Source organism: Ruditapes philippinarum, unplaced genomic scaffold (assembly GCF_026571515.1).
Source record: "Ruditapes philippinarum isolate M1 unplaced genomic scaffold, ASM2657151v2 ctg126_1_1_1_1, whole genome shotgun sequence".
Lineage (NCBI taxonomy): Eukaryota > Metazoa > Mollusca > Bivalvia > Venerida > Veneridae > Ruditapes > Ruditapes philippinarum.
In genome coordinates, this window is record NW_026858637.1 from 777,732 (window position 1) to 792,717 (window position 14,986).

Here is a 14,986-nt window from a genome sequence, read left to right on the forward strand (position 1 = left end):
CCTTTCACAGGTCAAACTACTGGTGGGATTCCAACCAAACTTTTCAGGATCTTTAGTTGTGCACATTACCACCATGTTTTGCTTTGCTGCACAAAATTGCTGCCTGAGCTAAAAATAGAAAAATCTTGTCCGACCTTCACAGGCCAAACTACTGGTGGGATTTCAACCAAACTTTACAGGAGTGATCAGTACCGTCTATAGTTGTGCATATAGCCAGCATGTTACACTTTGCTGCACAAAATAAATGGCCACCAAGGCTAAAAATAGAAAAATCTTATCCCACCTTCACAGGTCATACTACTGGTGGGATTTCAATCATATTTTACAGGAGTGATCAGTACCATCTCTTGTTGTGCACATCACTGGCATGTACTCTTAGCCGCACAAAATGGCCGCCAAAGCTCAAAATAGAAAAATCTTGTGCGGCTTTCACAGGTCAAACTATTGCTGGGATTTCAACCAAACTTTACAGGAGTGATCAGTACCATTCTGAGATGTGCGCAGTACCGGCATGTTTCACTTCGCTGCACAAAATGGCCACCAGAGCTGAAAATTAAAAAATCTTGTCTGGCTTTCACAGATCAAACTACTGGTGGGATTTCAACCAAACTTTTCAGGAGTGATCAGTACAATCCTTAGTTATGCACATCACCAGCACTTTCCGCTTTGCTGCACAAAATGGCCCCAAACGCTAAAAGTAGAAAAATTTTGTCCAACCTTCACAGGTCAAACTACTGGTGGGATTTCAACCAAACTTTACAGGAGTGATCAGTACCATCTATAGTTGTGCATATAGCCAGCATGTTACGCTTTGCTGCACAAAATGGCCACCAGAGCTAAAAATAGAAAAATCTTGTCCAGCCTTCACAGGTTATATTTCTGGTGGGATTTCAACCAAACTTTACTGGAGTGATCAGTACCATCCCTAGTTATGCACATAACTGGCACGTTTTACTCGCTGCACAAAATGGGTGCCAGAGCTAAAAATAGAAAAATCTTGTCCGGCCTTCACAGGTCAAACTGTTGGTGGGATTTCAACCAAACTTTACAGGATTACAGGAGTGATCATTACCATCCGTAGTTGTTAATATCGCTGGCATGTTATTGCATTGCTGCATAAAATTGCAGCCAGAGCTATAAATACAAAAAATCTTGTTGTGCTTTCACAAGTCAAGCTGCTGGTGGGGTTTCAATGAAGCCACATGAGTGACCATACATAGTTTTGGGAGACATATGTTTTTGTGACAAAAACCCTTCTAGTTCAGAGTGTTTTTACTTTCAAAGTATATAATTGTATCAAGTGGCCATATATAGCCATGGATTAGTGGAGTAATCTGTGTGCTATAGACACATTTCTAGTTATTTAGATTGGAAGATGGACATGTCCATTTAAAATGTTTTGCATGGTAAGGGTTTAGGTAATTCACCTCGGATCAAATACTGTTCACAACAATTGGTATCTAGCTGGGACAACATTGTGCATGACCTGTATATACCAGGCTTGACATGCTTTTCTGCCTGAATTAGTGCTCTTTTGATTACTTTTGTAATTGACTTGCTCTTGATATACGAGGGTTGTCCAAAAAATTCGTGCACTGCAGTTATTGTTGTGAGAGTCATAAATAAAAAGCATGAATTATATATCACTTGAAGGGGAAATCTTGTCTCAAAAAAGAAAACAAAAGAAAAAGCCATGTAATCGGCATGTCGTGAAAACACATCGTCATACAGTTACCTTAGTAACATAATACCGGCGCTTGACAAAAAATTGGGTTTGGACAACCCTCGTATCTAATTGTCATGACATTGTGTGATGACTTTTTTTTATAAACTTTTATTATTACAGGTTTCTATATTTCTGAAAGACAAGGTGCAGACAAGTGCTGGTAGATTTGTGTTACCTACTGGCGGACCATTGCCATGGGGTACTCAAGTACCAGGGACTATAAAGTGAGCTTTAATATAATACAATGTACATAAGTATAAATATCATAATTTTCATGTAATATACTTGTCTGTGTTTAATCGTTTGAGTGGTGGTGGTTGAAATGATGAGAATATAGTACATGTATTGAGCCTGCCACTGGCCAGCTTGACATTGCATCAGACTTATCAGTCTCTGCACTGCATTTTAATACCAAAATCCCTTTATCAGCTGTTCAACATTTAAAAGTATGGATACTCCAATGAAATATTCAGCAAAGGGTAAATGAATGTGCTCTTCAATGTTTATAAAATTGCCAACTTCTTTTACCACTGTAACTTTAGTGGTGTAAATTTTAATTTGGACAGCATTTCCTTATATTTCTCATTTCAAAAATAATCACCAAAGCTGTGTAAGGGTATTCAGTAAAACTAAAATGTTGCCATTTGGTTTTAATAATATTAAAATGACTCAAGCAAAAAAGAGAAACTGGTTAATCTCCTTCAACTTTAGTTTTATTCAGAAATATGAAGGTTGTCCTATGCACAATAATTTAATTGTACTTTCTACAAGAATCAGTCATGTATTGAAAGTTTTCATATTATTCTATGTTTTGAACTTTTGAATATTAATCTTAATGATAATTTCCTTAGTCTGACAAATCTTGGTAATTATTGTCACTTACACTACATAATATTATTAAAGGAACTCCACTGAGGTTCAAACCCCAAAAAATGTAAAATTTAAAACTATTACATAGTTCTTCTGTGGCACTAGAAACAGGAAACTTAGGAATGATAATAAAGAAATAAACTCTGAATTAAATTTTAAAATTAATATGAAGTGACATACTTAGCTGGATTATTTAAAGGTTTTGAAACATTCTTCACTTTTAGGTAATTTTACAAAAAAAAAAGATTAGTTTTGAAAAAAGAGTGAAAGAATGATCTGACATTTTGCCCAAGAGTTATTCATATAGACCTCATCAAAATCTATAATATCTCCAAACATATTTCAGTCTCATGCCAACATAACCTTCATTTAGTCTATTTAGTAGACAGTCACAGATTGAAGCCAGGATAAGAACAATTTTAGCAAGATAAAAGTTAAATGTAAAAATGTTGTGCTATTGTAGGAATTATGATGAGAAAGGGAGGGAGAGTAAGTCAGCAAGTTTTCCTGCAGGAGGCAATTATCATCAGCTGGCTAAACCAGGCTCTATAGATATCAAAGGTGACAGAGTAACAAAGCTAGGAACCAATATGTAAGTTGTAAAACTGATTAGCCTGTCTCACCAGTGTAGAGCCCGGAAATCTGCTGTTTGACCAGACTGTATATTGTGGGCTGGCTGACATAAAGTTTTCATATTGATATTCATGAACAGTCCCAAAAATGGCAGCTAGACAAGTCTTATCTTAAAAATTCAGCAACTTATGTTTTTACTCATTAGCATTTGTGTCAGAAATGGAAACTTCAGTTACTTTATACAGAACTTATTTAAGTCCCATTTGTTATGAGAGCTATAAGCTTTTAGACACTCTTGAATCCGTTCTTGGAACCAACAGGTACTGAGCGATGAGTGAAAGATTAACAACTGTTCAGCTTGTCCTAGATGGGATTTGAACCTTTACATTTTTAGATTGCTTGTCTGAAGTGTTACCCCTGGATCACTGTGGAAACATAGTTGTTTTCATAGTAGTACTCAAATCAAACTCCTTAAGGTATATTGTTTAACACCTGGCTTTTTCATACTTATAAAATTGTTTTTCAAACTTGTGAATTGTTTTCATATCTCATCTTGAAAAATACTTTATATGTTTATACAATAGAAAACGAACATTCATTTTAAAGACAGGTTTACTTTTAGTTTTATTTCTACATGTTATGAATGATTTGTAATAAAAACTTTTTATTCATGTATGTAACATCAAAGAAGATAGAGTTATTTCACACCAAGCTAATAAGAAAAAATAGACCCAAAAACTTTCCTTTTCCTGCAATAGTCTTTGATCAATGAATTATGAACATATACATACTTGACTTGCTCATGAACAATGAATCTTATCTGGTTATGGTTTATTTCAGGTATTCAGTTGCAAGGCCTGTTGATACTCAAACATTAGACAAACCCAAAACTACTCCTATGTCAGACATTGTAAGTATACATTTAAAGATAGAATGATGTCTCATGTTTGATATAGACTAATAAAATCAAGATAATTATTATAATTATATAAACCTATACAATTTGTTTAACTACATTCTATTACTCTAAATCTGTTATTGGCATCTGAATCTATTCATGTGACATGCACCAACCAATATCAGCCAGCACATCCCTGCCATCTATTTGCACTTTTTCCTATTCAGTAAATATTTAATTGAGAATATTCTCTAAAAAAGATAAACATTTTTGTCTAGATTGTAAGATTGACAAGTCCATTTAAAATAGTGTGTTATGGGTTACAACAGACTTATACAGTCAGTTTTTATCCAGGTGCCATATGACCTGATTAAACTATACATTTAAAACTGAAGTATTTTGAAATGCTAATGAACTGTTCCAAATTCAAAGCAGGGAAAGTCCAATATACAAAAGGTTTTAGGGTTTTGAAGTTTGAATAAAATTCCTTAAGATAATTTAATACAAAAAAAAAAAAAACTTGACATTTTTTTTCAAGGTGTGTTTGCTCCATGCAGTTTAATTATATTTGTGTTCACTGGATTTTAATTTGTTTAGCAGACATACTTGAATGATTTTGTAAGAGATTGTTTGACTGTTTAAACATAGTTTAAAATATGAATGGTTATTAGTCAGTCAGTACTAGAATGTAATATCATGATTTGGAAAAACAAGGAATAAAACTTTTGTTGTGTAATAGATTTAAAAGGAATCATTTGTAATAATGAAAAATGTGTGTTATTAAATACAATGTACAAAGAAATAAAAAAAATGTATTACAATTTCTATTCCAAAAATATTGTGTTAACATTGTACTATGTTTAATAACTATTGAGGTTCAAGCATAAGTGCTGTTTACAAATGTAGTCATGTTTACAAATTTAGTCACTCAAACTTAATCAAATAAATACACCATACCCTAAACCTATTGTCTTGTATATACATATAAAGAGGAGAATGCCTTGTATAATGTGACATCACAGCCAAATGAAATTTCTTAATTTTTCAATCATTGTCAATTAGCTCTAGCCATTTGTATTGTCTTAACTGTTAGGAGTGGTTTTATGTTAAGTTAAGCTTATATACATGTATATATTTTATCAATAATAACAGAAAAATAATAAGGACAGGAAAAGAATAACTGTATATCTACAGTAAGGTATGAACCACCATTAATTTCTATGAGTCCAAAAGTTGTTGTTTCAAAACCACATGTATAGATGGACTGCCAATGGACAAACTTTTAATTGTTATAAATTCTGTTGCTTCAAATAATCAAAATATTTCAATTAGCTGAACAAATGTTAATTACAATTGTAAACAGCAACCATAGAGAATATAGCAATTTTGTAATAGTCTTCTTTTTATCGGGAATTTCAGCTTTTGATCATTAGCAGATAACATTTTGTCTCCAGTATTTCATAATTAGTATGAAATGGCAACTATAAGGAATGATTAATGCTTTAACTATGTTTATTGCCAAAGGATTAAAAAGACTGATAAATCAGCTGCCTAACTTTACGCTAATTTTCAAAATAAATAAATATTTTTGTTCTTTATTTCATATTGAGTCTTCTTCATTCTATGAATAAAATTTTCTTGTCAGGCCATTACAGGGTGCATAAATTAGTTTATATATTAAATGACTTAAATTTATTTCAGGAAAATCAAGCCCCTGATCCTCTTGCAAAGGCCCAGCTAGATCTTCTATCACATCTTATTGGCAATACCACAACCACAGAAAAATCAGGCTTTAGACTTAACCTGTTTTCATCAGATAAAGAAGAGGAGTATGTCATTAATTGTTTTTAGCTTGACTATACGAAGTATATGGAGAGCTGTCCTACTCGCCCCGGCGTCCTCGTCCAGATTTCAGATTAAAGTTTTGGTGCAGTAAAATATTTTTTACTTTAACTTTGTCATTTCTTAAGGTATCCACATCAAACTTCAAATATATGTTCCTTATCATCAACCACATCTTATGTGACAAGGTTCATAACTCTAGCACCAATATTTTCAGATTTATCTCCCCTTGAACTTAGAATTTTCCTTAAAAAATTCTATTTTTTACTGTTACTACTTTATTTCTAAATGGATCAACTTCATACTTCAAATATATGTACCTTATCATCAACCACATGTTATGTTACAAGGTTCATAACTCTAGCACCAATATTGCAGGAATTATCTTCCCATAAACTTAGATTTGCTTACTTAAAATTTTTTATTTTTTTACTATAACTTTTTTAGTTTTAAAGGTATCTACCTCAAACTTCAAATACTTATTTCTTATCATCAATTACATTTTATGTGACAAGGTTCATAACTCTTGAAGCAATATTTACAGATTTATCTCTCTTTGAACATAGGATTTTCTTTAAGAAATATTATAACTTCTATACTTTTTATATGCCCGAAAGAATTTCGGGCATATTATGTTAAACTCCTGGCGTCCGTCCGTCAGTTAGCAATTTGGTTTCCGGAGCATAACTTAAGTTCCATTTGGCCCACAATATTCAAACTTCATAGGATGATTACCCATATTGGGTAGAAGACCCCTATTGATTTTGAGGTCAAAGGTCAAGGTCACTATGACCTTAAAACTGAAAACAGTTTCTGGAGCATAACTTAAGTTCCATTTGGCCCACAGTGTTCAAACTTCATAGGATGATTGTCCATATTGGGTAGAAGACTCCTATTGATTTTGGGGTCACAAGGTCAAAGGTCAAGGTCACTATGACCTTAAAACTAAAAGCAGTTTCTAGAGCATAACTTAAGTTCTATTTGGCCCACAATGTTCAAACTTCATAGGATGATTGTCCATATTGGGAAGAAGACCCCTATTGATTTTGGGGTCACAAGGTCAAAGGTCAAGGTCACTATTACTTAGAAATTGAAAACAGTTTCTTGAGCATAACTTAAGTTCCATTTGGCCAAAATATTCAAACTTCATAGGATGATTGTCCATATTGGGTAGAAGACCCCTATTGATTTTGGGGTCACAAGGTCAAAGGTCATGGTCACTATTACCTTAGAACTGAAAACAGTTTACGGGGCATAACTTAAGTTCCATTTGGACCACAATATTGAAACTTCAAAGGAGGATTCTTATTTGAAGGAGGTAATACTTTATTTAATTCCCATGTCTTACAAATGGTTCATCTTAATTAGAATAAAAAGATCATATTCGGGCAACTTAAGTTAATAACTTCAACCTTCAAATATATATTTCTTATCATTACACACATTTTGTGTGACAAGGTTCATAACTCTAACATGACTATTTCCAGAATGATTCTCCTTGATCTTGGAATTTATGTCAACAATGTTATTTTTTTACTATAATTTAATACATAATTATACATAATTGATTTTTCTTTCAAAGTTTTGTCTTCCTTACTGCGTCCAGTATTTTATTAGTCGAGCTTCGCTGTCTCCTGTGACAGCTCTTGTTTGAGTCATCTCCTCTGGTCAACTTATTTTATTCCATACAGAATAAACTCCCATTATCAATTATTTTGTGGATAATTTTAAACAGAATGGGTAATTATACCCCCACAAACCAAGTTAAGTGGGGGTATTTGGAGTCAGCTTGTTGGTCGGTCCGTCAGTCGGTCCACATCATGGTTTCCAGATGATAACTCGAGTTTGGAATGAGGTATTGTAATCAAACTTGGTATATAGCCTCCTTATGTGGAAACCACGGTTGGTATTGCACTTGGACCCCCTATGGTCAAGGTCACTGTTACTAAAAGACTAAATAGACCATATGGTTTCTGGACAATAACTTGATTAGGGAATGAGATATTGTAATCAAACTTGGTGTATAGAATGCTTATGTGAAGACCACAGTTGGTATTGCACTTGGACCCCCTTGGGTCAAGGTCAATGTTACTAAAAATAGAAAAATGGTTTCCAAACAAAAACTAGAGTTAGGAATGAGATATTGTAATCAAACTTGGTGTATAGCAAGCTTAAGTGAAGACCCAGTTGGTATTGCATTTGGACCCCTGGGTTCAAGGCCAAGGTCACCATTACTAAAAATAAAAAAATGGCAATAACTAGAGTTAGGAATGAAATATTTTAATCAAATTTGGTGTATAGCAAGCTACTAAGAAGTCCCCTTTCCCCCCTTTGGTATATGGCAACCTTATGAGGAAACTGCGGTTGGTATTGCATTCGGACCCCTTGGGGGTCAAGGTCAACATTACTAAAAATAGAATGATGGTTTTCGGATTATAACTAGAGTTAGGAATGAGATATTGTAATCAAACTTGGGTGTATAGCAAGCTTATATGAAGACCCCTGTTGGTATTGCAATTGGGCCCCTTGGGTCAAGATCACCATTACTAAAAATAGAAAATTGTTTTCAGGACAATAGCTAGAGTTAGGAATGAGATATTGTAGTAAAGCAAGCTTATATGAAGACCCCTGTTGGTATTGCAATTAATTGAAATAATTCTTTGTACACAGTTGATACTTCATTTACTATAGGTCGAGTTCAAATTTTTCTTCAGACCACTTATTTTTCAAAAGTCAAAGTTGCTAGTGGGGTATTAATCACCTTCAGTGATAGCTCTAGTTTTGTTTTAAAATCATAAAACAATGTTGTTGTTATTTTGTTGTTTTTGTTCTCTCAATATAATTACTGAATTTATTTTTAATGAAAACCGGTTATTGTAATGCTGAAGTTAGTGGGCGGATGTCAACTTTTGGTTTCCGCTCAATAACTTGAGTTTGCTTTGGTCTATTGACGCTTAACTTAGTGTGTAGGTAGCTTATATCAAGTGGAAGCTTGGCATCACTACTCAGGTGTCTGTAATCAAGGTCAAGGTCACTGTTGCTAAAAATACAATTTCAGGTTCCACTCAGTAATTTCAGTTTGCTTTGGCCTTATGACACCAAACTTGGTGTATGACTAGCTTACATCAAGACACTACTCAAGATTGCTACTAAGGTGTCTGTGATCAAGGTCAAGGTCAATGTTGCTAAAAATAGAAATTCTGTTTTCAATCAATAACTTGAGTTTGCTTTAGCCTAGTAATACTAGACATTGTGTATCAAGAGGCAGCTTTGGATTGCTACCCAGATGTGTTTGATCAAGGTCACTGTTACTAAAATTATAAATTCAGTTTAAGCTCAATAACTTGAAATTGTGTTGGCCTATTGACGCCAAACTTAGTATATGGATAGCTTATATCAAGACGCTTATCGTAAATACTACCCCGGTGACTATGATTACGTTCAAGGTCAGTTGCTTACAATAGAATTTTCAGGTTTGCTCAATAACTTCAGTACACTTTGACCTATTGATACTTGGCTTGGCATGTGTGTAGCTTACAGCCTGGCATTGCTATTCAGGTATATTTTTATTTTGAACTATTAAACCAACTTTCTGTGTTGGTACAAATAACAGGCTTAACAGCATCATATTTTCTTAAATGCCATATTTCATTCCTAATTTCTATCAAATCAATACTTGGTCGTTGAAAACCTGGTTTTCGTTGCATTGTGGCACTCCTTGTTAACATTTAAACCAGAGAAACCTGAGTGGAACTGATGTTTAGTCACTGAATTTCATATTAAAAATTTTACCTAGAAATGATAAATGCAATCCATATTAAAGGATGGACTATAGTTAAGTCCAATGAAGATATTTCGGATGGAAAAGTTGATACATGTCAGTCAGTAAATAAGTGTTGTGTCTAATATGTTGTGTCTAATACAATGTGAACTTTTATTTCAGGCAAGCAGCAGTTTTATATAAACCTGTAGAAACAAAAGAATCACAAGTGGTTAAAATTGATGCATCTAAGGTAATTTATTTGTTCATATAAAAATTAAATAGAAATGAGAAAAAGTTCAATTTGAAAGATATAAGTGTGATAGTGGCCACATTTTGATAGCTAAACCCGTTAAAAACACAAATTTAAATGATGTTACTTAAAACATGTACAGTCATTATTATTTATTATCATATTTGTTTATCCCAAGGCCTTCTATCACAATTGCTTTTGCAAATAGTTTGGTACCAGGCCAATCACAGACTATGTCAGATTATTATAAGACTACATAAATTTTGTCTGTCACCATTTACTATTTACTGATTTAAAAAAAACTGAATAAAAATTAAAAACTTAAGCTGACAAAATTTAAGCAGATAACAATTTTTCCCACACAAAGGATAAATATATGACTAGATGTAAATGTATGTTAGAAATAAAGTTTCTATTTTAACTCAAATTTTTAAATTTAACGATTGATTCAGTTTTATTTTTTCATGTTTCCTTTTGCAATTATTATATGTTGATCAAGTAAGTATTTCTATATTTTGATTTTCAATGTGTATAATGCTAATTTATTGCACAAAATTCTAGACAAACTCACACAAATAAATGTGATAATGTGAAATCTTGATCACTTGTATAGACTGACATCTGGTTTCTGTATATTCCATTATGTTGCTGTTCTAAAATTTAGTATATAGAGGGTTTGAAGTTGTTGTTTTTTCCAGACAAATTTAAAAATAGCTTAAGAAATGTTCAGATTTATTATAATATAACCCTGTGTTTATTCTCAATACATTGTGCGTTTCTCCTTTATGTAACTCTTTTGAAATATTTACCTTTAACTAAGAAAGAAATTTAGTTGAAGAGAACATTTAAAGAGAATTTTTGATCATATCTTGGTGGTTAGGTCACCTAATTGGCTTTCTTGGATAACTAACCAGTAATTATTAATTTCTCAGTAAGTGACTAATTTTTATCCCTAATGATTTCTAGACCAGCAGGGAAAGATTAATAACTGTTCAATATCAATTGTCATGTGAGAATTTCACCAACAACTCCTGAATAACTATTTCAGTGCTCTACCTTTTGAGCTAAGCAGGCATATGAAGAAGATTTAAAAATCTTATTATGCTTTTATCTATAAGTTGCTAAACTTATGAACAGGTCTATAAAATATTTAAGTTAAGGTTATAAAAACCCATTAGAAATTAAAGTTGATAATCTTGAGTGCAATTTAATGGCATGCCTCTTTAAAGCATTCTGAATTAGACTTTGGAAGAATAAAATCTGTATTTCAGTTGACAACGTATTATGTATATGGATAACATCTAAGGTTTAAAAGCTAAGATTAAGATTTGTGTAAGGTTAAATTGTTTGATTTGATGAAGCTATCTAGCTAGTCATAAAGGTTTTGCTAACTCTTCAGGTGACTAATTCTCTGCTATAATGCCCATAAAAGAACACTGGAGATCTTTCATCAAGAATTTAAGCTACATATTTGCCTTATATTGTTCACGGTGTGACCTATCAACACTTCTCCTGGCCTGTTGCTGTTGTCTATAATGTTGTTAAATAGACATGTTTTCTGTTATAATATTTTCACACTACAGTCAAACGTGTATTAAGCGACCGCGCAAGGGAAACACCCAAAACGGTCGCTTAATGAAACGGTCTGTTAAGACAGTCAGCATGATATAAAAGTCAAAATTTATAAATGACATCTTTCTTATGCGGTGGGAATGTTTTTCAACTGTTTTTATATACACGTTGAATAATAAATACGCTCCGATAATCTAAAAGGATAATCTAAAATAACTTTCTGATATATATTGACAAACCAGTTTTGGTCTATTACGTACATGTTTGACATTTTTCCAGAATTAACTTCTCCGTTGTTTTTCCTTGATTCCAACACGAAAACCCTATTAGTGAAGATGTTTTCTGTTGTGCATTTTTTCATTTGAAATAAGCAAACTACATCTAATTGTTTCGATTAATTTAATTGCTGATCAAGGTCAATTCAATGCAGTCTAAATGTCAACAAGCGAAGCGTATACACTATCTCAGTAGGGGCGGAGCGTTGCATTGTTTATCCGATATTATTGGATAATACACGTGACGCGTATACTTAACTTCATTTGCATACGCTAAAACAGTTTGGGAAATAGTGTTTGTCACACGTTTATTTGTTGTGTTTTGATTGTTGACACTTGTTACATTACGAGGTGGCGTTCTCTAAAAACACAATTACTTGACAGGTAAAAGTGGTCGTTTAATGAAAAGATTTATCTCAATTAGGTGACTAATTAGCGGTCGCTGGTCGCGTTGAGCAAAAGTGGCTTAATACATTAAAGATATAGAGAGAAAATGATCGGGGGGAATTTAAAGTGGTCGTTTAAGACAAAAGTCGCTTAATACACGTGGTCGCATGGGCAAGTTAGACTGTATATTCAAGTGAGCATCTTTCTCAACATATCTTCACCTTTTATTACAGTAATAGGTTAACACTTGTATAATTTAACAGGAGATAACCTGTTACTGCACTGAGGTGAAATTATGTACAGTCTAACTTGCAACTTAACAACAACTTAAGTGCAAAATTTCAGATCACTCGCTAACTCTGTTTTTCAAAAAAATAATTTCTATCAAGTAAAACAACCCAAATAGAAAGGCATTGAACACTTTTAACCAAAATCAGGCTAAGAATCACTATTAAAAAAAAAGTTCAATTCTGGCATATTACGTTCCCATTTTAAGTGCTCCAATCAATCTATGAAAAATTAATTTTTTTCATGGTTTTAGCAATTTTTACCAAATAGACTTGTAAATTTGTCTAAGTCAAACATTATAAAGCCAGCCAGATTTCATTAGTGCAGTATTTTATTACAGAAACAGAAGAACAAAGAGTTAGAACAGATTATGGGAGAGCTGGATGTTAAAGATTCTGGTGCTAGTGGTGGTGAAGATTTATTGGATCTCATGGACAGTGCAAGCTAGACCTGACATTCTTTACAATAATATTCATAATTTATTTTGCTTCACAAGACAATGCTTTCCATATTGTGTTTGTTTTTTGTTGTTGTTTTTGTATTAGATATTAAAGCAGCATGCAACCAGGTTTATGCTATTTTATATGAAATTTAATAGTATAAGAATGGTCCAATGAACAAGTTTAAAGAAATTTAAGGTACTTACAATTTCAAGAAGTTTAATTGCAATGTTTTAAATTTGCAAAAATCCTACTGGAAACTGATGTTACCCATGTGTGGATGATTTGATTGGTTTGCTGAAAAAGCCTAATCGGAAAATCATCATTGGCTAAAAGACGAATAACTGATGATCAGGTGTATATGTTAACATAAGAAGATCTGAACTTTAGCCAAGCTACATTGAGACAAAAGCGTTTTACAAAATCATCATCATCAATCAAGTCCGAAAAATCACTAATTTTGCCATGGAAAAACATTCAAGTACATATTTGATTTTTTTTTTCTGTGGAAGATTCTATCACTTTAACTAGACTTTTTAAATAAAAAAAGGTATTGCTACAGTCATGTTTTCATTGCCAGTGCTGGTGCCATCCATACACTTTAACATTGGTCATGATTACTTTCATATCTCAATGGATTACCTTCATATGTGGATGCAACAACCCTTTGGGCAAAACCTTTAAGTTGACATGACAGACCTGACCTTTCATAAATTTTGCCATTTTTTTTTTTTTTTGCTATAATTTGCTATTACTTAGTTATTTATGAATTGATTTTTGTGTCGCCTTGAAAAGGTGACATATAGGGGTTACTTTTGTCGGCGGCGTCGTTGTCGGCGTCCCCTAAAGCTTGTCCGGAGCATAACTCAGTCACTATAAGTCTGATTGACTTCAAACTTGGTATGCATGCTTCTTTCAATAACCCGAAGTGCAGTGCACAAGGACCAGTACTCTGCAGTTCTTATTTTTTGAGTTATTGCCCTTTGTTAATTTTCATACTTTAATTTTGTCCGGGCCATTTCTCTTCAACTAAAAAAGCTATGGACTTGAAACTTCATAGGATAATAGATCTCATTAAGAAGAAGTGCAGTGAATAAGAACCGGTACTCTGCACTTCCAAATTTTTGAGTTATTGCCCTTTGTTAATTTTCATACTTTATTTTTGTCCGGGCCATTTCTCCTAATGTATAAAAGCCATGGACTTGAAACTTCATAGGATGATAGGTCTCATTAAGAAGAAGGGCAGTGCACAAGAACAGGTACTCTGCATTTCTTATTTTTTGAGTTATTGCCCTCTGTTTATTTTCATACTTTAATTTTGTCCGGGCAATTTCTCCTTAAGTATAAAAGCTATGGACTTGAAACTTCATAGGATGATAGATCTCATTAAGAAGAAGAGCAGTGCACAAGAATCGGTACTCTGCATTTCTTATTTTTTGAGTTATGGCCCTTTGTTAATTTTCATACTTAATTTTTGTCCAGGCCATTTCTCCGAAAGTATAAAAGTTATGGACTTGAAACTTCATAGGAGGATAGATCTCATTAAGAAAAAGTGCAGTGCATGAGAACTGATACTCTGCATTTCGTATTTTTTGAGTAATTGCCCTTTGTTGATTTTCTTACTTTATTTTTGTCCTGGTCATTTCTCCTCAAGTATGAAAGCTATGGACTTGAAACATCATAGAATGATAGATCTTATTGATAAGAAGTGCAGTGCACAGAAACTGCTGCTCTGCACTTATTATTTTTTTAGTTATTGCCCTTTGTTATTTTTCATAATTCATTTTTGTCCTTGCCATTTCTCCTAAACTACATTGTTCACAAGGCGACACATCCGACTCGCGGAGTTCTAGTCTTCTTACTTGAGCACAATTGCCTTAAGGCCAATGTTTTAAAGTACATCAAAAACACTTTGAACTTGATTCATATATTACCTTTACCTTCAAGGTGAAATTATTGTAATTTCACAGTTTTTGTCTAGCCAGTTTGTGGTGAGCTCAACTTAGTCGGCACTTTTGACGTATAGTTCAGTGTGTCCATGCGTCAGTCTGTTTGTCTGTCTGTATCTTGATCATTCTATGAAGGATTACAAAATAGTATGA

The 14,986-nt window shown here is 33.2% G+C and overlaps 1 protein-coding gene across 2 annotated transcripts in view; it reads left to right on the plus strand.

Moving 5' to 3' along the window:
• Positions 1 to 13,012, plus strand: part of LOC132753804 (protein OSCP1-like) — an 87,036-nt gene extending 74,024 nt beyond the window's left edge. For both annotated transcript variants that reach the window (XM_060744334.1, XM_060744335.1), the window contains 6 exons: positions 1,847 to 1,950; positions 3,060 to 3,188; positions 4,010 to 4,079; positions 5,769 to 5,896; positions 9,853 to 9,922; positions 12,785 to 13,012. In XM_060744334.1, coding sequence (XP_060600317.1) covers positions 1,847 to 1,950; positions 3,060 to 3,188; positions 4,010 to 4,079; positions 5,769 to 5,896; positions 9,853 to 9,922; positions 12,785 to 12,892 — 609 coding nt within the window. In that variant the 3' untranslated portion in view covers positions 12,893 to 13,012. The remainder of the gene's footprint in view (positions 1 to 1,846; positions 1,951 to 3,059; positions 3,189 to 4,009; positions 4,080 to 5,768; positions 5,897 to 9,852; positions 9,923 to 12,784) is intronic.
• Positions 13,013 to 14,986: the final 1,974 nt, after the last annotated feature.